Source organism: Melanaphis sacchari, unplaced genomic scaffold (assembly GCF_002803265.2).
Source record: "Melanaphis sacchari strain LSU unplaced genomic scaffold, SCAv2.0 Contig44_pilon_pilon, whole genome shotgun sequence".
In the NCBI taxonomy this organism is placed as follows: domain Eukaryota; kingdom Metazoa; phylum Arthropoda; class Insecta; order Hemiptera; family Aphididae; genus Melanaphis; species Melanaphis sacchari.
The window spans coordinates 670,665-696,429 of NW_020271295.1; the positions used below are offsets into that span (position 1 = coordinate 670,665).

A 25,765-nucleotide genomic window follows, 5' to 3' on the forward strand; every position below is an offset into this window, starting at 1 on the left:
AAGATTGCATTTTTTATGGTGGAAGAAGGTGGTAGAGGAAAATGTGTAAACAATAAAGTTAACCTTGAATATCAGCCACTGTTAGTTCGCTCCAGTAATTCAACTGTATAAATGTATACTATAAAGTAGTATAGGTACTATGCTAACACCAATATAATAGTACTTTACTTAAGTGAGAATTTCCGTTTAAGACAAACAAAAAAGAAAAAACTGGTTCTTTACAAGAGTACATATAATGTGCTTCAAAAAGCATGTTTTAACTACTGATATTTTTCAAACATGAATATAAATAAATGTATTGTATATAAAACAATCAAAAATAAAATAGTAAATTTTGAAATTATTTAGTCATATTAATACCAAAATAATACTATATACTTCTATTGCAATAGACATAATAACAATAATAATCGTTCACTATGGCCTAACATTAAATTATAAAGTGTACAACGATGTATCCCTCATAAACATTACATATATCTCTTTTTTACAATTCATAACTATACATTTTATTTATTTAAAATATTAAAATAGATTAAAAGTCATTGTTTACGCTGCCTCTTGTTTTTTTTTTTTTTTTTTTAATTATTCTATTATTATTTTATTGATGTTTTCACTGTGTGCGATAAACAATGTATTTATATATTTTTCAATTAATATAATTATTTTGTTATTGTTTGCGCTGTGCGCGATAAGCGCTCAAATATTTATATTATATTCATATGTTCCTATTATTATTATTTATTATTATTATTATTATTATTATTATATTATTATGCGTATTATCTTAATTATAATTTAAAATTGTACATTCATCGGCAATTAACTATTGAGGTTTCGTGTCTTCTGTCGCAGAACATGGGACCGACACAGTGTAATTGCCGATGAATCAGGTATAAAAGACCCCACGACACGACTATCATCACCTTTCTCCGTCTTTCTGAATTTGTAGTAAGACCCACCCGGGCAGACTTACACAAAGTAGGAAAGGCGGCCTCCCAGCATACACTTATCGGACGGTTTGTGACTCGGTAAATGGTGTAATAGTCGGAGTTATTCTGGCATGCATCGATCGGTCACCTACCTTGTGATGCAGTAGTCAGAGTAATTCCGGCATTGCATCGGTCGACACACCGTCCGATAAGCCCCCCCCCCCCCCCCCCCGTAGTGCTACATTGTGTCGTTTCGTCGTGTCGCTGCCTTACCCGCCTGTGATTTTGTTATATATATATAATATAATTAACATTTAAAAACCTAAATTGTTTTTCTATTTTTTTCTTTTTTCATCGTTCAAACAGTCATATTAATAATTAATTCTTTAAAAAACATCTTTCCACTTACTAATTACTTTTATCTGTACGGCTAAAAAAAATACTCACAAACCAATGTTTTTTTAGCAATTTATGTATATATTTTTTTTATTTTTTGTCTTATGATAAATTGTTAGTAATCATCATCTACAACCATAAAATAATATGTACGATTGGGTATTATTTGTTTTAATTTTAAAACCAGTAATTTGGCCTATATCCTCTCTTAACTTTCTTTTAAAAGTAGATAATGTGTCGTACTGTTATTTATTGTAAAAAGTTCATAAAATAGTATAATTAATATTAAATATTGCTATTATTTCCTATTCCATCGTCGTTGAGGATAGACAGTAAAATCCATTATTGGTGCGCCCTTGTTTAAGTACTCCTACACCAATAACTAATTAAATATTGTCAATGTGAGTTTCAATTGTTTGAAAGCAGCCATCAAAAATATCTGTTTTGAAATTTTATAACAGTTTTAAAATATATATTCATAATCTTCCGTTAAAAATACATGATATAACTACTGCTTAAAACATAATACTGTTATTTTATTAAATTATCCTCACATAAAAATTGTTAAAAATAATTATCTGGTGATTGGAATTCGACCAAGTCATCAACAAGCTTACTATGTTTTCATTACTTAATCATTCTAAATTCTATATTCAATACAATGTTGTTTTTTAGTATTATTTATTTTATTCTACTCAAGCATTTTTAATTAACGGTATTTAATTTGGCGTTATATATTACGATTTCAATCAATATTAATCCCATGCATACACAAATCAAACTACACTAGTGACATATAATTGATTTTCTTGTCATTTGATATGTGTATTTTAAACAGTTTTTAATTACAAATATTAAAACTTTATACTATAAATTGTTTTTTTGAGTTATTTGTTATTACATCAGATATGTATTTGTTATCTCATAATGTAATGTGTGTATTGGATTATTAATATTGTTTTCAGAGAATTATTATTTTTTTTTAATTGTATTATCTCATTAATGTATATTGAATCAAACTAGTGTATTAGTATAATTTACGACTAATAACATGTATATTGTATATTATTATACTTGTCTTTATGTAAATATTACAATTTATCATAGAACAGGCGAGAGTACGCCAAATTTATAATATCGTCCTCTTATTGCGTTTCGTGATTATATTCGAATACTTAATTTTTTAGTGTTGGATTTTTTAGGGATTCTTATAATATTTGACTGACAACAAAATACAATATAATTTTCATTTTTATTTTATCTATTTCGATTTCTGTAACAAAATATGTGTCCTCCAGATCAGTAAAAGTCATTCAAAAGACCGTCATCAATCATCGACTTGTCTTAACAATTTGTGCCTTACTGCTGTCGACATTTCTTTACCATTCATCTTGATGTTCAATTTTACTCTTCGATTAACATTAAACTGTTACATTAAACGTACATTTTCTGAATAAAATAATAATATTTTGTACTATCGATTATAAATTAAATATAAATATTGTACGTAAAATTCGAATAAAACTGATAATTACGTATACTTCCTAATACATTTGTAAGCAGGTGTGATTTTTTCTTTCATTTTTTATTATAAATTAACCAATATTTATGGATATTTTGTAATAATTATTTCTAATCACGTTTAAATATTTATGAATTATAACGAAATCAAATGAGGAAAATTTAATGAAATCGCTTGAATTAATATGACGCAAAGCTAACGTGTACATACGTTCCATTTTGATGGACAGTCTCATTTTCGAGCTAAATGTCCCACTATCCTAAAGAACGCAAAAATGTCTTGCTTTGAAAAAAATGGAAATTTATTTTGTATTGTCTTTGAAAAGAGTATGTATTAATTGTTTCACTATGTTTTATTACAATTATTGTGCTGTTGTAATTTTACACAAAAAATTATAAAAAAACTTTGTTTTTCTCATTAATTTTTACAAAGGCCCCCCTCTGAGAGAAAAAAATATAGGCATATAATGTATAGCTACTGTTCTATAAACTGAAACAAACATGACACGGCTCAGACTCTATACTCCATTCACATTTAGAAGCGACCCAGGCGGCTGACTTTTGCACATACGAGTGTTATCGTTCTGTGTTTGTATTTCTAGTGGTTAATGAAGTAAAGTAAACTGTTATGTATGTAACTCACATGCCACCGTCAAAAATTGGTCGCTGTCGGGTCGTTTCTAAACGTGAACGAAATATAGACATATTATGTGTAGAATGTACTATACGACAGATCAATTAGCAACTTTGACCATGTTATTAAAATATAATACATAAATATCATATATCTACGATTCTACAGTTAAAAATTTCATTCGACTTGTTTCAAACTGTTACATTACCTAGTATCGTATTACACTGTATTACGGAAAACCCTTTCCAATCGTTGTTTATCGTTTTGGTCAGTGTTCCATATTATATGCGTTCTGGACCATTTGCGAAATTGGTTAATCCTTCGTATATGCGTAATACTCGATGATTGATTTTGAACAGCGTTTAAACCCTCGGTTAGTGAATGATGCCGGAAATGTTCATCCGTAAACATCGTCGTCATAGTCGTCGTTGTCGTGTGTGCACATATATTATTACACTGCAATGTATATTATTCAACGACTTGTTTTCACTATGGATGCTAGTCGGACGGTCAGTCAGTTATGTTTGAACATCGCACGTTATAACTGTACGTTAAGAGAGAGGAAACCTTTTGTTAATGGAATTACTAAGTAACCGTCATCCCCTTCGCGTGTGTATGGTGTTTATATATATATAGAGAGAGAGAGAGAGAGAGAAACATTGCAGTTGGTTTCCTGCTGCTGTCCATTTGTACTGTAAATATTCATCGCTGCCGTCGACCACCGTGTAAAATGGTCTTCGTTTTGTCATTGCCGTTGTGTGTTGACGGTTGTCGGCGGGGGACAAACATTTCCTTTTCAATGAAAGGAGGACATGGTCATATGTGTTTGGGGTGTGTCGTGCGTGTGTGAGAAGTGAATGTTCTTAATGTTTGTTAGAAGTCATCAGGTGAAGGCTGCGTCATGTCAACTCCGTTACGCTAAATCCTTTTGCGAAACTACGTTGCTTATAATTGAATCTAACGCTATTATTCATATGTATAAATATATATGTATATAACGCCAATACACATCCCAAAGAGTGAGCTCGCGAAAATCAATTTTCAGACACGCCCCATTTGCATCACAATAATGAAATTAACACTAAATCCACTCGCGATAAATGTTTAATAGTAATGCGTAGTCCCGAGATAAACAGAATATCGTATATAAGTTTAATGGACCGAATTCTGATGTATACGATTTACTAAGGCTATCGCCAGCGCCACTGTTTACAACTTTAGTCAATAAAACAACCATGTTTTGATTTTTTTGTTTTTCTCACTACCTTGATTAATTATCTATACGGTGATTAATAATAATTTATAATCTTATTCCCACATGCATATGCAATATATATATATTACATGAATACGATTATTTAATTTTTTATATCATTGAATAGTTTTTGTGAATTTATACTGGATGTTATCCATTAAGTAGAGGATATTGAGATGCTTATTTTTAGAAAAATTCGAATTATTAACGATCTACTATACGCAAAAAAGTTTATTTTAAATATTATCAATAATCTTTTCTATTACAGATTTGGATACAACGATTATTGTTTAAATACATTTTAATATTACTTAAAAATTTAAAAGATCGAATAATAACAAATGAAAATGCCTATTTCATACTAAAAAAAAATATTTTTATTTAAATGGTTCACATAAAGTCAGTTTATTGTGCCATCAAATTAAATATACATTTTAAAATTGTTAAACACATTATTTATATATTTTACAAATTAACCCATGATGTACACAATGGATATTCAAAATAAAATTAAGTTTTAATCAGACAAAATATGTACTTATATTTTATTGTTGTCTAATTTTTTAATTATTTTAGAATTTTGATATTCAAGTACAAATTTACTGCGCTTTTTGATATTTATATAGCACGTTTTAAACGTACCATAAATAAACAATATATTTTATCTATCACAAATATATCATGACTTATTTAAATTTGAAATGTTGATAATGTTAAAACGAAACGCACATAATTCATAGGGAAAGGAGGGAAAAATCGCATTTATGCCATAACATTTTCTTTATCCTGAGTCAAAGTTTTTGTTTTTAAATTGTCAGATTGTGAAAATCTAAATCCAGTTCTCGTGCTACACCATAAATAATTGTTAGGTACCCATGAAATGTTCACAATTTACAAGTTTCGAGTATATCCAAAAAATCCTAAATTTATTGCTGTTTTTTTTTTTTTTTTTTTTGCACCGCCTTCACGCAATTCCTCAACCGCTATTTGGGGGGGGGGTTTAAAAAAAAAAGGCAACGGATAAAAACTGAACCTATTCTTTTAAACTGGCGAATCCCTAGTGATAAATCTGATGTGAAAATAAAACAAAAGTCGGATTTCTCGCTTGACTATTTTGCATAAGACCCGGGGGACTGAGACGCAGGTGTTGAAACCTGACCGTGGAGTGGCTATGAAGTAGTTATTGTAGAGTAAAAGATGCAGTTTTAAGCTTTCATCGAATACACCTACTGCTTTAGTATATATTATACGCAGTTAATACAAATTATGTACTTTTTTATGAACGTTTACTTATTAACGAAACGTTTATTAAAAACATTTCTCATAATTAAAAATGTTGCTTTTATCATTATTATTTTCATTAAATGTAATCATCTTGAATTTTGTATATCTTTTATTTATTATTCTTAAAATTCAATCATCGTACACTAATTTTAGCCTTATAACTATGATTATATTTTATATATTTAATAGATACAGATAATTCCATGAATATTTTTAAAATACACGTTATCATGTTGAATGAACCTCTATCAAGGTTTTTTTTAAATGTTACTTTTTATATTTTATTGGTTTTTGAAAATCTGTGTATTATGTAATAATATAACATACACTTATAACTTATAGTACATAATATGATTAATATTAAACTCACACCGATATTGTCGTTATACGACTTTGACGTATTTATATCACTACATTTTACATGTATATTTCTTTAAATCTTTATGTGCAGTATAATCTCAGAGTGTATCCAAATAGCAGCGTTTCTTGAAATCTTGTAAAAACCGGATGTTTAATAGAAACTCATAGATGAGCATCGCCTACACGACCCCTCATAATACCCGCAATGACAATGAAGATAAAACTTTAGATTCAAGTCTCGGTCCATACACTTTCTCTTAGTTAACAATGGGTCATTTAGGAAGAAATTTTTTTTTTCCCAAGCAAGGAATGTTTAAGCGTTTGTTTTTGGATTTAACCCTCGACGTTCCTAAACTTTTGTCGTTTCTCTAAAATTTCCCATTTCACTCAACAGCGTACACATCGGAGTAAGCAAAATACGTTGCACACCAACACACACTAACTAGATGATATGTTTGTCAGCATTATTGTAGTCCATGTGTAAAATCCGGTTTAAATAGTCCCAACAGATTTAAACTTTAGCCCGTCATTTAGCGACTTACCCGCCTTTGCTTCTAGCTAATAATGTTATTAATTTAGGACGAATGTTGTTAAAATTATTTTGTATTTTTTTACAAACCATATAAACCATTTTTATATTGTATTTTTTTTTCAAACATAAGTATTATATTAAATTATATTCTCTTGAGTCATAAATTATTAATTACTATGAAAGTATTATTTTTTATAATTTTATTCGTGTTTCATTAGTAAACTGTCGAGTTTAAAAAATAACTTTTCCGACTATAAACTAAATAAATGTTAAAATGTATATTTATTCACAGGAAATTAAAATATTTTCGTACATTAATTCACAATCACTGACCGTGTACAGTTTCTAATTGTATAGATTATTCAAAAACTTTCCTTGGTTCTTAGATAATTTGTTTTCTATGTACGAGCAACTATAATTAGATAGTCGACTGACGTACGTTTGTTTAATATCAAAAATAGTGATAGTTTACCGTATTCGAAAAGTAAATATATTATTCTCTATTTGACTAATACTGACCCATGTTTGTTTCTATTTATTATTAATTTATATGGTCAATGCCCAACTCACGAAACTTTTAAACTTTTTTTTTATTATCTAAACTCGAGCAAGTATAAAATATCACTGTAGAATCTAAAACAAAATTAATGAATATTTTATACTTGTCGTCGATAGATATTATAAAAACGTATTTATTTTTATTTATTTTGTTTGACTTTTTTGTTTTTAATATGTATGTACCTATACGTAATGGTAAAAATAAATTCAACAAAATAATTTGATATTCAAGCCTATACATATACCGTTAACCAATTGTCTCAATGTTATACCCTTGTGGCGTGGGGTCATATTCATTAACGGTTTTCTTCTTTTTTTTTACTTCCTTCGTTCGACGGTATAATTTTTCACACTGAAATCACCAGTGTTGGAAAACAATACGTAAACAACGGTTGTCGGACAACGAAAAACCGCACAAAATACCCAATTTCCCTAGCGAGGTAGGTATATATACTATGCAGTATATAGTTGTATCTTTTTCCCCCGTCTTTTTTCATTTTCCGCTCGTGAAACCCCCAGGCGAAAGGCAATCTTTCATTTTATTCGCACAGGTCAGTACTACAGGGTTTTTGTTGCTTTGTCGGACTTGCACGCCGGTTTCCATCTCTAATGAAGGTTGTGTACCCCAAAAAAAAAAAAGGCTTCGATATATTATTATGTACATTGTACCTGCAACAGTATTCTTAACCTCCACCACTATCATGATCACACTCTTCACGACTACCTTTGCTTTATGCTGCTCCCGTTGGCTCTGTATCTATTTTACCTAATTTTTTTTTTTTTTACTAAAATTTTGTGTAAGACCGTTAAATGAGATTTAGCTAATTTTATAATGTTTTAGATTCTAACAGAGACAAGGAATGTGTTTTATTTTGTAGGTAAGATGGATTTGCTAAACAACAAGTCATACTTAATAAAAAAAAAAAAAAAAAATTGTAATTCACTGATTCAATAACTGTTTACCGAATTTAAAACTAATAAAATTAATAGGCCCTAATATTTTAATTTTTGAACAAGGTGAAGTTTCCAATAGTATCAATAAATAAAAATAATATCTTTGCAAATAGTCTGTCACTTTCTGTCGTCTGCTAATGGCATTATAAATTATTATTTTTATTTTTTTTATGTATTTTCTCTGTTAAATGTTTATGTAAATAATTGTTCAATTTAACTTAATTGTTATATTATAATATCTCTTAGCATGCTGGGTGACTTTTTTTATCTATCTACATTTGTAATAATGTACATTGTACACTTATCTTTAACCTTTTAGGATATATTAGTATCAATAAAATAAATAAAAAATAAATGTTGAATCGCAGCTGGACATGTGTATAATAATAACAAATTACACGAACGTACTATACACATTACACATTTTATACTATATTTCTACTATTTATAGTTCAGTAACGTATATTTACTTATATAAACATCAAGTATGAACATTTATATATAAGTATATTATATATATATATATATATATACGCATTAGGTTATTTTTTTTCACGTATTACCCTGTCGTGTTGATAGAGACGCAACCAGCCGACTAGCGAATCAGCTCAATTTGTAAAAGCGATTGGTGTCCGGGACGTTGACAGCAGGCGGAAAAAAGAGAAAGAATTGTCGGAAGAAAGACAAAAAAAAATAATAATAATAAATAAAATACAATTTTTCGTTTCGCGTCGAAGCTACGCGTAATCCGTGCTTTGAATTCCGATTGTACGAAGTCGTGAAAGCTTCTTATTATAAAGTAATAATTTATAATATATATACAATATAGCATCTATAAACAACAGTATATTATATGTAGCTTTTAAATTTGGACCTTCTTTGAATTTATTACTGTTTTTGTTTGGTACGTTTATCGACAATTAATTACAAATCGAAAAAAATATCGTAAGATAAGATGCAATAATTTTAACTTAAAATCAGATCTTCTTTTTATTATTGAAAAGTAATAATTTTTGTTAATATTTTTCAAGAAAAAAAATAAAATCTTTCGTGAGAAACGGCATTATAATGTATATTATTATTATTATAAAAAAAAAAAAATCCTTACTTATTTCGTACTGAGGCCAAGTGCTGGTTAATACCATTATTCTCGTTTCGCTCGCTTCGACATAAAATAGTAATGTGTATCGTAATGTATTAATTTTTAATAAATTGCAATTAGCTATATAAAGTTCCATTTATATTCGATGTATAATCGGCTTTTTGACATTTTTAAATTGATTAATAACTACTTAAAAATATGCATACTTTACAAAAATCACAAATAATTTTTGAGCCAATACATGCATTGCTTTTTAACTTAGAATCTAGTTAAAATAACTATACACAATTATTTGGAAGTATGTACTCTACAAAACACCATTTAATAATATTTAAATGATGTTGAATGAAAATTAAACATTTTAAACGTATAAAATAATATTATACTAACTACATTGTATTTATTTTTCTATCTTGAGATATTTTCTGTATAATCAACGTCTCATTCAGTCTTACCTCATCAGATTATCTAATTTTGATAATGAATAATAAAGACATTTTATTTAATGTAAATATCTATATAGATTATGTTAACAATAAATATACTATTTTAAGTACGTATTTGTTTGAAATAATGGCTGTCTTGATATTAATAATTTGTCAATCAAACTTATAAGTTATTTCAACTCAAAAATATTGTAACATGACTTTTTTAAATTATTTTATTTAATGCAAGTCGGCATGTGTTATGCAACTATTCCAGGGTAGTAAATATTTTCTAATCTGGATTTTTTTTTGGATAAAATAAAAAATATATTACAATTATTACATAGTATATGGTGAGTTTATTATTACACAGTAGTACAGTAGTAATACATTTTTAATGTAAATTAGCTTATATTTTATTTACAGATCTACTCTAATTGGTTCAAATTTTTGAAAATTAAATTTAAATACAATATTATTTATTGACTTATGTTACAACACAATATAGGTAGCACATTTATTTATATTAAATATAATTATTCGCTTACTTCGATATATGCATTTGAATTATGATGTATATTTTTAATTGACGATTAAATAATATTATAATAAATATTATACAATTATGACTTACGAGTTTATGACGTATATAATATACTAAATTATTAATCACGATGTAAAATGTTTTTAATTTAAAATAACCAAATTACTTTTTTTTCAATATTATACCTCAAAATCTATAAAAAGGTTATGGTTATACCAAAATATTTTGCATAATCTAAAAAAAAAACTTAGTATAGCAACAATAATTGAACAACAAATATTTATTGAAAGCCAAAGAAAATATTATGATTCGCAAATTATTTGATTATAAAATTAAATTTAAAAATATAAATAGGTGGGATACATTGTGTTCGATTTTAAAATTTTCTTATTTTATTTTTATTTTTGTTCTCATTTTTTACTATGCTTAAACTAATTTAGCAATATACCTACGCATGAATGTACACATATTGCTAGCACAGAGCGCCGTGTTTGTGTAAAGTATAAAAGTATATATTACTTAATATTGTTATTATTCAACAATGATAATAATATTATTATTACGGTCGTAAATTTGAATACTCTATTTGATATGAAAACACTTTGTTCTTTTAATAACCTTCGTTGTGTTCCAGATAGTTTCACGTCTAAAAAAATAATACACAAGCATGATGGTTTTTTTCCTCTTTGTCTTTTCCTTGTTTGTTTTGTTTTGTACGACAATATACCGGATATGGAATTATCTAAAATTCTTAATCATGTAAAAAATATCTCTGCATGTAATTTATGGTATGTTATTATTTTTATCTTTTATATTTATTTCTGAATTTTGGTAATATTTCCTATCTGCGACGGTGAATTTGAGTCTAATATTGTTATTTATGTATTTTATAAAGTGCCCACAAGACTGTTCACATTAAATGATATTTGTTATAATATACCATCACGAATGTCACATAATATATAAAAATCATAATAGGTTATGTAAATTGAACATTTTATATATATTTGATGCGTAACACTTATGATATCACATAATATACTACCTATATAATCATATTATCATATTATCGTATATGTTCGATAAGTGAGTATAAATGAGATATTTTATTGACTTTGAAATGATTATATTATTGTAATTTTCAAATAAAAAATTACAAATAACGTGTCACAAAATATTTGAATAAAATAACCAGTTTTAACTGATACTCATTTTATATTTGTAAATAATTATAATGTAATTAACACGCATCAGCATATTTTAAATAATAACATGATAACTTAAGCTTTAATCGTGTTCATTTTTATTTAGCACGCATATACTGTACTTAAACGCAGTTAAATATTGACACAGTTAAGAATAAAGTATTACAGTTTAATACATAATATTAGAAGAGTAGTGAACGTTTTGTATAATATTGTTTAATGTGGGTTAAGTGACTGTGTATGTAATATACACCTATCGAAGATCTCTTCTACAAAATACATCTATACGTGAGTTTCAAGTAATTTTCAATATAATATCCTGCGTTCTTTCGACACTTTAAAGTGTGCTGGAAAGAAAAACACTGTTTTAAATTAATTTTAAAAAAGCAGCTGTGTCAAATCATATTTTTCACATTTTTTTTTTTTCATTATTGTTCTGTGATCATTTAATCTAAAAATACATTTTCACTTAAATTATTTTCCAAAGCTTTGACAACCACTTTTAATGGCAGTATTTGAGTTAATTTCTTTTATCAATATTATTATAACTATTATTAATGTAATTAGAAATATTAACGTTTATGTACGTACAATCGTCATTCAGAAATCCCAACCTTAAAATGAATATAAACACAATCTCTTTATAAAGACTTAGGCCATATTTATTTTTTAATTTTCCTGTAGAATAATTATAAGTAATTTCTTTTTTTTTTATCACTAAAAATGTTAATGTTTATTATTATGTTAATATTTATTATTTTCATATTTTATTAGATATTTAACTTCAGATTCAACTTTTAAATTATACATTAATGATAAAATTGTCAACATTGTAAAATTTAATTAAATATAAAAATTTAGTTTCACATATTATATTAAGTATAATTTATTTATATGTTCTGGATATTTATCTACCGTGTAATTTTAACGTAAGTAAAAAAATATTAAAAACATACATTTTTTAATTATTATTAGTAATATACATCTCTCTATATCGTTTAAAGAATAAATATATTTAAAATGAAAATACATTTTATCATATGAACATAATAATAAACGATAAGAATCTCCAGAAAAGTAGCTTATACCAATGTATTGACACATTTCACTTATAGGTTCTGTTTAAATTATTTATTTCGTAAAATACAACTGTCAAATCTTACATTTAGGTGTTGGTTTTATTCAGCGATTTATACACTACAAATAATATACCTACTTTTATTTTTTCAGCATTTTGCCTCAGACTTACGGAATTAAAAATCGAAGAACATACTCTCGTGGGGAACAGCACAAGACTAGAGTGCAAATATGACCTACAGGGTGAAAGATTGTATACTGTTAAATGGTACAAGGATGGAAATGAGTTTTATAGATTCCTGCCCGGGGAATCGCCAGAAATACAAGTATTTGAAGTTACTGGAGTACACGTCGATGTAAGTACATTGATTTTAGAAAATTATTTTATTTTATGCTACCATAATTCTATTTTGAATTCTTTTTTTTCTCCGGAGAAAATATTAGAGTGAATGTTGTGTGTACAACGTAACAAATTTCCACCGTGTTTCAAATACATATACTAATATAAATACGTGTATTTAATCTCTGCCCAAATAAGTGCGTTACGTTAGTTTTTAACCTCTGACATTCAATATAAAATATTTTAACATACCTCATATATTTATTACATAAACACGTAAACAACAACCAAGAAAATAAAACCAATATTACATTGAATTTATTCCTAAAATTTAGTATTGCTAGGCATTCATTATTAATGCAACAGCAGCTGAATGTGAAAAAAAATACTAAAATTGTAGAAATAACTTGTATGATGTGATTGCATTGTTTAAATAGGATCCGAAGAAAACACGAACGAGATAATTTCAAAATTGAAATCATTTAAATTCTAATGAAAAATATTGTTAGTACAACTTTTGCCGTTGGGGTTCGTACAGAACTTTTGAGGAAGCTGGCTTAATGTGTTCGGTCCCGGGTATCGGTCTCTAATGTCACACGTAATAGATTCGACTGCCGTGTAACCGGCAACCGCCGCTTTCAAGCTCCCAAACCAAATACCCAATAGTTCTACAACTTACAGTAACAAATTGGAATATCATAATTACCCCCAGAAAGCACATAAATGTCTGTAGCTGCTGGTGCATTAGTAAATGTTGATTAACCAAAAAAAAAATAAACGGTTATCTACAGATTATAAAATTATAAAACTGTATTAAACTATAAAATGTTTTCAGTTTTTTTTTCCGTTTCGGCGTTTATATTACAGTTTTAATCTCAAATAAACTGATAAAAGTTGTTAACAGAAAATATGTGATGCGTACAATTTTTTTTTTTTTTTATATATTTTAAATTATAAAAATATTAATAATATAATTATTTGATTTATTTCGTTTATACTACTTTAACCATGAACACAATTTTTATTCCTTTCAAACACAGTTTTGAAATTTGTTACATTTAAATTTCTGTCGATACAATTGTAGCTGCCCATTATTAAAGTATATACTTGATTAAACATAATCTTTATTGTGGTGGAGTTCATCTTTACTTTTCTTAACTGTGTTTTGTTTTAATAATTCATGGTTTTTTTCTTAAATACAAAAGTTTACTAAATCTGTCCTGTTTAATATATTATAACAAATATAAGTCTTAAATTAAAAACCGCAATAATCAAACACTGATTGTCCCGAAACAAACAAATGAAATGAAAAAAAGAAAGTGGAATTGAACTGAACGAGTATAGTATAGTTTACAATCTGTGTTGACATACTTTATTCAAAAGATATTATTCTTGTCGAGAAAATAACGTATTTTTTTTTTATTATTTTTTTTTTTTTGTTCTTCAAAGAGTAAAAAACCAAACACAAAATAATATAGGTCAATTGTTTTATTATCTAGTATATATTACAATTCTTCAATAAAAGATGAATCGAGACATATTTAAATGCAATATATTATATATGTATAAATGAAGTAGAAACTGAAAATTTACTATTTCTTGACAAAATATTGAGAATTTAGTTAACAATTTATATATTTGAGTTATTTTTAAAGATTATAAATTGTTTAGAAAAAACAAAAATTAATCAGAGAAATTAAAAAGTTTAATCTCATCATATACTTAATACTTAAGATACGTTATACACAATTCAGACTTTTTCGTTTGTGTACAACTTTGATAATTTAAAAAAGTATCTTAAAGCTGACTGAAAAATTATTAAAGTTAATCATGAAAAGTGCTTTTTGATCTGAGTTATACATGATTGTGTAATACAGTTTAAAAATAAGTATATGTTCGGTATATATTATTATATTCCGTACAAAAATAAAACATCGCAATTATTTTTAGTGTTTATACTTTATATCAGCATATTGAAAAATTATACGAATTCCATTTATGTAAAAATTTATGAAGTTACATTTTAGTATATGGTGACATACATATATAAAATAACATTCTTTGAGTATTGGAAATATCGTACAAAACATATTTTTATATCCATACAATATATTTATAATGTTAATCATTTATTTTTTATCATGTAAAAAAAAATTCAGATATAAAAATGTATGTTTAATTGAGTTTAATTTGTTGATTACTGAGATTTCGACTTTTTCCTTGATTCGTGGTACCTACTATGAATGCATTTAAATTATGGTTAGTAAAAAAAATGACTTTTGAACAATTAATTCATTAATTATTAATACTAATTTGGTAATAAATTAAATTAAATTAAATATAATGTTTATGCATTGGTTCTTATAAGATAAAACTTGAAATTTTATTTTTGTGTAAAAATAAACTTTTAAAAATGTATATTTTTCAATTATAGGTATCCCCAAAACATTAATTAATTATTAAAAATGTATAATGCGGTTATTGAAATTATTTTAAGTGAATTTCTTTTAATCTTAAATGTGTAATAAATATAAGCATCATTACGATGTATTATCGATATAATTTCTCAATTTTAATTTAAATGTATTTATCATAGATTACAGAAGCTATAAACAGTGTTGTTAATCATTTTTTTTTTTAAATTTTATCTATAAAAAACTAGTTTTAAGTATATTTTTATCTATTTAATTAAAAAAATAAAATATTTTTATCTGGACAATTTTTCGTGTGAAGATTTTAAATTAAACTTTTTTTTTTTTTTAATTAATTAAATTAACGTTTATCTAACCGAAAACCCGCAGGAAGTTCGTCTACAATCAACCACCAATTCCAACGAAATCCTTAAATTTATTATAGACACCTACAAAAATGACTTTTTACAAAAATGATTATTTTAATTTCGTGCGTTAGCTAGTAATCTAAAGTCAGTATGATGTTTGCTTTTGTAGAAGACACACAGATAAAACAAAACCCACAGTAATGTTTTAATATTTTAAAGTACTTTTGTTGGGTGTTAACCCTTATATCTTTACCCATTAAGGTAAACTGTCAATAATGTGTACTTATTGTATTATGAGCGTCTTAGTATAATCCCCCCCCCCCACTCTATCAACATCGTTTTTACCTCAGAATTTCGATATTTTTATAGTCTACACGTATTTCACTTATCGGCGGCGTTAACGGCATGTATAAATACGTATAAATATATAATATAATGTAATATAATGTAATAATAAATTATTGCATCCCGCAAAGAACAAAAATAGGGTCTACGGATTACCATCAGACGCGGATAGTAGGTAGGAGTAAAGCTAAACAACAAAATTCTGCAATATATATACGGCATATTGCAAAATTATGAGTGGGTGGATAGGCACACGCGCCGGTGGGGGTCTCTGAAAACCGTATAAGCGAGGCGCGAACGTTTTTGTGCACACCGTACAAAACGGGCATTAATTTTCCAGGCCAAAACGTTCGCATTCCATCATTCCGCGCGCAAATCTGACAACAACACCTGGCGCGACCCGAGACTAATTGACGCGCGGCCGCCACTACTGGGTGTATTTTTTTCATCCCCTCTAAACTCGTAGTAACTCGGCCACCAGTCTAGGGCTGCAAGATCTTGGGCAGGGTACTAATAGGGGTAAAATTTGAAAAATTTAATTAAAAATTGCATTTTCTTCTTCTAGTAGTCTCAGATTTTACTCCCGAAGCCAATACAATTTTGTTACAATACGCGCGGCGATAATTTGGTTTTTATAATTTTTAATTTTTCCACAAACGTAACACTATTGTTATGTTTTGTGCGTGTAATCGTTTATTTGTGAATTCGGTTGGATAAAGAGGAAACTCGAGACGAATCCATATTAATTATACGGCACTACAGCTGGAATTCTTTGACCCGATAAACTTACTGCGCTGAAAGCTATTAAGTATTGTATTTATACCTGCAATATGCAAATTGAATATGTAACTTAATATATTATATACAGTATATGTCAATAAGGTATACTTGAAGGATTTGATAGTAATAATATAACACTGAAATTACATTTAAATATATAATATCTTCTAGACATACATTGTACAATTTGTTTTCATTCCTATGGTATAATATATCTTGCCATGCGTAGGATTTCGGTTACTGAGTATTAACAATATTCTAAATTTCTAAAAAGTCATGTTGATTTTGAATTGTATATTGGACAAGCTATTATTTTATCTCTCAATTACATAAACATTTTTTTTTTTTTTTTTTAATATTCATAGAAACAATTTAATTAAGAATAAAAACCTACAATTATGAATATTGTTATTATAAATTAGGATTTTAAATAAATAAATGTCTCTATTTAAGTTTTAATAATTTATTTATTTAATTTAATAAATAAAAAAAAAAAAAATTTAGTTTTGAAAAAGTTATTTATTCACCTATTGAATAATTGAATACGTATACAGCGTTATACCACTAGTGTATGCAAGATATAACTACAGTTAAATTAGAGTTATCCAGTTCTCGGTAAACAAGGACTTTATTTTGACTTATAGTATGAACGTGTATTTAATAATTCAAAACATTCTGTAGAATTTCTGTTTGTGAAAATAAATAAATTATATTATTTTTAAAACCATATAGATTAGGTTATAAGGGTTCTTGTAAAAAGATACCTAAATTTGTGTATATAATAAAACAGATTACGCGCCTAAAATATTTACCTAACAATCATATTTATCTGAATAAAAACATATGAATATTACATATTTTAAAGCTTATATGCAATGCGTGTGAATACGATTATCCACTGGTGTTAACACAGAATAAATAATGCACTACAGAACAATTACAGTAAAATAGAAAAAACATTTATGGAATTATTAATAAATTAAAATAGAACTTGAAAAAATATAAATAAATAGGTTAGTTGAGTTTTTATATAACAATAAATTATTGTCATTGTGAATAAATCATATTAACAGATTCGCCTAATTTTTTTTTACTTAAAAATCGATTGAAGTCAATAGCTGATATTAGTTTGGTTTATGTGAGCCGCTTACGGATTAAGCATTTTTGTTTTTGATAAGTACTTGACAAATTATAATCATATAAATTACGCAGGCTTGTACACTGGGGAATTAATTACAAACTTAAATGCTATCTTAAATATAAATATATATTATATATACATTTACACACACACACACACACACACACACACATATATATATATATATATGAACACCTATTTTCATACGACCCACCTACAATAAATATAAAAATATAGCATTTGCTATGTATAGGGGATAAAATAGAATCCATCCGAATCTACGACATGATAATAATGTAATATCCTGTCTCCACATTTATTCATTCGCAATGCACATTACAATATATAGATTTATTGCATGTATTTTGTACATATAGATACAGTGAGAAAATGTACTAAAATAAAATACGTAGATATTATGATACTTTTTTTTCGCTTTACAAGCCTTCGAGGCCCTTAATAGCTTAAACTAAACTTGTTTAGCCTTTTAAATATAATATGAAGACTTCTAATCGTTTGGATACATCAACCGCTCTTGTATTATGTTTCTGCCCAATACTCGTTGTATGGACCTTTCACGTTTTCCAGATAATTCCTGATTACAACATTCTTTATCATTTTTTCCGTCACGTCATGTTTTCAGCCCATTCAAGCCTTTTAACATATAATATACTTTTGATGTTAAGTTTATTATAGAACAGTTCCAGTTATGCGTTTTCCCCTTTCGTAATCATCCATAATCATGACCCTTTTAAATTAATTAGTTAGTTAGATGATTGTGTATTATTGTAACTACCATAATTTGTTGCTTATTATTATAAATTTAAAATATTGTACTCCACTTGCGCTTTAAACGTCACTGAAGATTACTCAGAATGAATAAGAACAATATTAATCAATATTTAACCTCTTTATTTTTTTTTTTTTTTATTATGCTGGCTGATCAGTTGTTATTTATGTCGTAAACCTTTACTATGTATAGTTTACGATTAATTCGATTCTCTCAACCAATTTGGTAATATGAATCGTTTAAACGAAATAGTATCTCCATCATATATTATATTAAAATTGAAATTTCATCGCTAATTATGTTTAATAATTATCCCATTTAGTTGGAAATATTTTACTTTTAAATAGGTACATGTTTAAGTGGCTTAGTATAACTACGAAATTAAGACCCGGCCAATTAGGTTCAACAAATATATCACAAAAATATCTAGTTAACGATAATTGCCTTGAATTTGTTAAATAACCATAAAATATAGCTTAGTGTTATGATTTTAAAGTTTATTTCACTGCTAAATATAGGTGTACATCTGTGTTCATAAATTGCTTTAAAACTTTATTCGTTAGCAAACTCTCTGTATTCACATGAATTTGGTTTAACAATAATATTTTATACAAAGATACAATTTATTTAAATAACTTATCATACTTATGACACTTATGTTAAAATATTGACTCGAATTAATTAATTATAAATTATGAAGTTTTCTATTTATATTCAAATTCGTATTAAAACTCTATTTAACTATTACAATGTTGCTACGGACGTAAATACTTAAGTGTACCTTTTTAATAATAATGAAAATTGACCTCTTAAAATTATTTATAAAAAAATTGGTTTTTGTTACTTTGAAACTCCAAAATGATACCCTCATTTCAACAGTCTACACATTCATTTTATAGTTCAATGAAATTCATGTTATATGCATTTAAATATGAATTTTTACTAAAATAATAAGACAATTATAATTTTCACTTAATATTTATACACGTTGTGTGAGTAGAAACGATATTTATAAATGCTGTTAGTTAGACTTACGATTTATTTCGCTTGAAGGTTTTTTTTTCAAAACACAACACATTTTATAATACTATAGCATATTAAACGCAAACGTATAATTAAACATTAAATAACTGTTAGCCCACGAAGGGTGATAAAAAATGGACATTAAATATGCCAGTATAGTATTTAATTTCTTATTCTTTTTTAGTTAAAATTAATATCATATTTACAGTGATGGTCCTATTAATAATATGTGTTGAACATAACTATGATACGTTATATAAATATGCAAAACTAAACAGACATATTCTTATCATTTTCAATTGAATTTCTATGGTTTTTGTAGAGAAGTTGTAAGCTTTTATTTGCATTAATTCAAATTTAATTTATAGTGAAATAAAATAATATGGTTGATACATTTTTTATTTTATATACCTTATTCATTACACATAAATTACATGTATACTAACGTTTATTACATGGTTATATTTACTTATATACCGCAAACTGCCCATATATGTTTACGTAAATGAATAAATGAAAAAGCGCAAATAAACGTTTTAAATTGCAATATTGCCATGCTTTGTAAAAATAAATTCTGAAAAATATAATAAGTTATTACGTCTAACTCATAAAAATAAATAATTCGGTAAATTTTTATTTTTATATATTTAAAAAAACTAGTATCTATCTTTTTAAATTGGTTTTGCAGTCCATTTAAAGTTTTCGCGATAAAACATTTATCTTAAGCATAATATATTTAAAAATATGTAGGTTGGAAAGGCGTAAGAGAGCTATACTACTATAGCAACACAACTAAGTGCAGAGATGGCTGAATTCAACAATTCAATTGCATAGCGATAAATGAATTACTCTATGCATAAAAATAAAACAGAAATATTAAGATGTGACAAAATTATATAAGCACTCCGACAATTTTTTTTTAACTTCTACAATACCAGCTTATCTCTGAATAGAGTATGGCAAAAAATGCATCTTCTCTAAAGATATCGACTATTTTCACCATATTTATATAAATAGTATGTTTAAGACGTTCTCCTTATATGCCGACCTAATAAAATAGTCTATCGATTTTCTCAAGCATTCATCAATTTATTATATATATTACACTTTAAAGGCACGTTTCCAATTCTGTTTTTCACGCATGGTCAGTTCGAAGTATGTCGACGTTACTCGCTATTTATGTTTGATTGTTATATATAATCGGGGTGTATGACCCACAGAGTTATAATAGCTGTTAAGGTGGTGGCAGTGGTCTGAGGATGGTTCGAAGGTAGTAAACACATATTGAATATAAGAAGTATATTGTATACAAAAATAAAATAAATCCAGAAAACTCGTCCGTACAATATACGTAGGTTTAGACTAATGCGGGTTCGTGCGCAAACATATTCATGATGTCGTCGCTCCTTCCTTTTAGAGCCCTCGCCAAACGCAAACACACCCTCCGTCACCGTGCACACAGCACATATACACAAGCGTCCCGTTAAATCCGTTAGAAAAAGGATGAAAAACGTGGAAAAAAATGAGCAAAAGAAAAAGAAAAAAAAACGCGCACTCCGAGTTAAATATAAATGAAGACTTGACCGTTGCTTTTTATGTCGCTTTTTTGCGCTTTAAAAGTAGATATGCGTACCTGATTTCCCCATTTTATCGGTGGCGTGCTTATACATCTTTATATATAATATCACTATATTGTTGCATGGAATTTTCAATTTCAGTTCGTATAATATTAACATATACATACAGTTATAAATATAACATTATAGAAGTATCATTTCCAAGATATGCATTCGATGATATAATTTTATTTTTCTTGGGTCAGTCGTTTTAAGAATCAACAAGTGTTTTAGGACGTTTACATACAGTCATTACATTGGAATATTATAAAACTACATACTAACAACAGATAAAGTTTTAGACTCTAGAGGTTAAAGAATATAACATAAAACGATATTCTCTACGTTTTCACAACGTAAATGGTGTTCTAAATATTCAAAAATGAATAATACAAATTCCTAGAAAATTAAACTGCTTTTTTGCATGAATTACATTTATAAAAGTGATTTATTTTATTTTAAGACGCACTTTCCAAAAAATCCACTTTTTACTTTATTTTTATGATCAGCTAAATAAACAATTTAAAGAAATTAATTTGTTTTATTATATTCTATGTCCATTAAATATTCTTAAGTTATAGATATGAAATTAAAGTGTTTTTGAGTGAATTAAGCTAAAATAACATTGAAAAATAAATTTATTAATTCGTGAAATAAGTACAAATATATATTTTTAAAAGAAAATTGATGTTTATCCTTGGGAAAAATAAACACTCGCTTGTAAAATACGTTAAACAAATGAGAGGTTCATTTTTTTTAATATTGTAAAGACTATCAACACAAAAAAAAAATACCGTTTTAATCGATAAACATCTTAAGAAAAGTAAACTTTTCAGAACATTGAAAAGCAAAGCATGAATTATTCGGTAAAACCTAAAACATTCTTGCTACAAAAATCTCTTATAATCACTGTAAAACATCAATAAAAACATAATTATAAAAAGATTGTTTAATCTAAACAAGTATAATACATCTTCAAAATAAATTATTATTATCCCTGACTTTTTTTCATGATTTTTAAATGGATATTTATTAATTAATGTTCTTATCGTTATTATAGATATTTATTTTTTATGATTAAATTTAAATAATTTTACTGAATTTGAATTATTATTAATATATGCTATTCATTACTAAAATTCTTTCGCTAATTTTGATTCCTCATTTTATAAATAAATTAATGCAATATTAAATATCTATATAAGTATTTGTAAGACCACGCATTTCAGAATTATTTCACTTGTTGGTTGTTATTATTTACTCACTAGAAATATCCAATGAAAAAAATAAAAAACAAAAACATCACTCAAAAAATAAAGATGTATTTATAATTAATACAAATCGTATAATAATAATTAAATAAAATAGTAAACTTAAATGGTAACAGGGCTGATGCTACAATAAGCAATTTCACGCCCAACCATACGCCCAAATTAGCTATTAAATAATTTACAGTAGAAAAGAGAGTTATAATTTAATAAATAGAATTTTTTCTCCTCAGAATTTGTCACTTTATTATTAGTAAAAAAAATCTCACGAGCTTAAAAGTATGGTCTACGTTTATTTAAAAATTCTAAAAATCAAATTTTTAATTACTGCATTATTGATAAAAAAAAAGTAGATAGATAATTGTTGAATCGCCTAGTATGAAGTTATAAATAATAATTTTTCAGTCTCCTTGACATATAAAAATGTAAACTGAAAATCAAGAAATCCAACAATAACATATATAAAAAATAACATTTATAGATATTTAAAACAGATTAAAAAATTAAAAAATTACTTCAATAAAAATAATGATTTTAATGATTACAATAAAAATGTATAATATAGTTAGCTAATATAATAAGTCCTATGTTAAACATCAATCCTGTATGTGTATTATGTATGATAATATATACTTTTACAGAAACACGTCGTATCTATAAATTTATGCAATTTGGATTTAGTAAAAGTTTATTTCTGTACACAGCATATATAGTGATTTAATAGAACTGTGATCAACTATATATAAGCCTTTCGATTCGAATATTACTCAAATATATTGAAATATACTATCTTACGTAAAATAAGATATTTTTTTCAATAATTTACAAATTATGTAAAATCACACTTGGTTGATTTACATTAGATTTAATGTCGCACTGATCGAACGTGTACTCAAAATAACAAAATAAATGGACTATATATCTTTTTTTATTATCCAAGCATCCTGATTTTTCGTTGGCGGAAATCACCTTCACTTCCCATTTTTGAATTATATAGTAGAGTCGTCTGCTTGTATATCAAGATAACAGTACACGATTTACTATAATTTACGGGTGGTGGAAAAATATACTACATCATTATTATTATATCCTTGGTCGGATTTTTCATAGTACGAAATTAATTTCAACGTCTGTTTTCTAAATAATTTTACGAATTCAATATTGATATAGATTTATTGAATAGTTGATATAATATGCTTGTTAAAATCATAGACTAATAACATATTGGAAAAATTTTGTCTGTTGTTATAATACTCGTCAATGTAAAATAAAAAAAATAAAAATACTTGAAAGGACAACAGTGATAAAGTATTAACCATCTTTATTGAGATGCAGTAATGATAAATGTCGAATTATTTTATTGAATTAAAATCCTATGTGTTTAAATTTACTTTTATTTAATTTATTTTTAATCATTTAATATTGGCATTAAAAGTTTTAAATATTGCCATTTGACATGATTATGTAAGTGAATATTTCAAATCCATAATAATCTATCATATTATTATATATTATATAAACGTTAACATTCAACATATATAGGTACTTATTTTATTTATTAGTGATTTATTTACTACGAAAAAGCCGTTTATCATAGCATCCGTACAGAATATTGCCTTCATTTATAAAAAAAACCATAGCTTAATAAAATTGCATAAGCAAAACGCCGTATTACATAAATATTTAAATTTGTTACTTTAATATACTTTTATACGCTATACATTTATGATTTATTTTACATCTATTTTTATTTTTTGTAACTCATCGACTACTAATTGTTCGAATTTATTTTCACGAAAAAATGAAATAATCTAGATTTGTCTTCTGACTTAAGTTTCTTTACGGAACAGAATAGTATGACGTGTTATATCTTATATCGTAGTATAGGTGTACTGAATAAACGATGATTGACACAATGTTTTTTCTTTAATTCACGCATCGAGTACGCTCTTATCCCTATTAATCTACTCTTTTAACTTTTACGTTTAACTGTAATAGACTTAATGTGTATTATTTTCGTGTATTATACCATAGCAAGCATAACGTCATATTACTACGCAATAGTTACTTACTCAGTAAAAATAATCCTAATATGTAACATAATAAATTTATCAATTTTAGTAACCAAATTTCGAGTATAATATAAATGATAAAAATGATTTTTATGCCAAAATTAGTATACGAATATTTACTAATAAAAGTAAGTTGCCATACAAATTTTACGATACATGTTTATTTTTTTTATACGTACGTACTAACACGTGACAACATAATAGAAAGACGAGATGTTTCTAAATTTCTTTGGAGAGAGGAAGAGCAACCCTCTTGACATCATCAATAAAAAACATCCGTGTCGTTTGGTATAGTTAAATAGTTATGTGTTTCGATACTGTGTTTTATGACATTGTTTTAGTGAGTTTCATAATTCCGTATCTACTATGAAAAACATGTTTACTTCGTGGTATTTAAATTATGTAATATACGAGTGCTATCATAACTGCGCATGCACGTCACAAAGACGGTGAAAGTGATTGAACTCGTTAAACGGGTGTTTTAGATAAAATTCGATGATACGTGGTGAATCATCGTGCAGTAAGTTAGAAGCTCGGGTTGTGAAATAAAAGGTTTATTGTGGCTGTGGTGGGAGTGGTTAGAATAGAAGACGTTCGACAAGAACCCGCTAATATGCATTTTCCGGTGACATAATATATACGTTGATTATTAGTGTGCGTACCTCGCAAAGCCATTATCGCGGTCTTAATTCGATAGAAATTATAGCGTTAGCATTTGATGGTAAATTAAACGCAATCTTATTAAAGACTATGACATATACTAAATGCATGTAAAAAGAATAATAACTATTATTATGGTTATTAACCTCCAAGCCGCGGTGGTATTTCCGTC

At 26.6% G+C, this 25,765-nt stretch overlaps 1 protein-coding gene across 2 annotated transcripts in view; it reads left to right on the top strand.

Moving 5' to 3' along the window:
- Positions 1-25,765, top strand: part of LOC112597940 — a 293,289-nt gene that overhangs the window by 257,907 nt on the left and 9,617 nt on the right. For both annotated transcript variants that reach the window (XM_025344197.1, XM_025344198.1), the window contains exon 2: positions 12,933-13,135. In XM_025344197.1, coding sequence (XP_025199982.1) covers positions 12,933-13,135 — 203 coding nt within the window. The remainder of the gene's footprint in view (positions 1-12,932; positions 13,136-25,765) is intronic.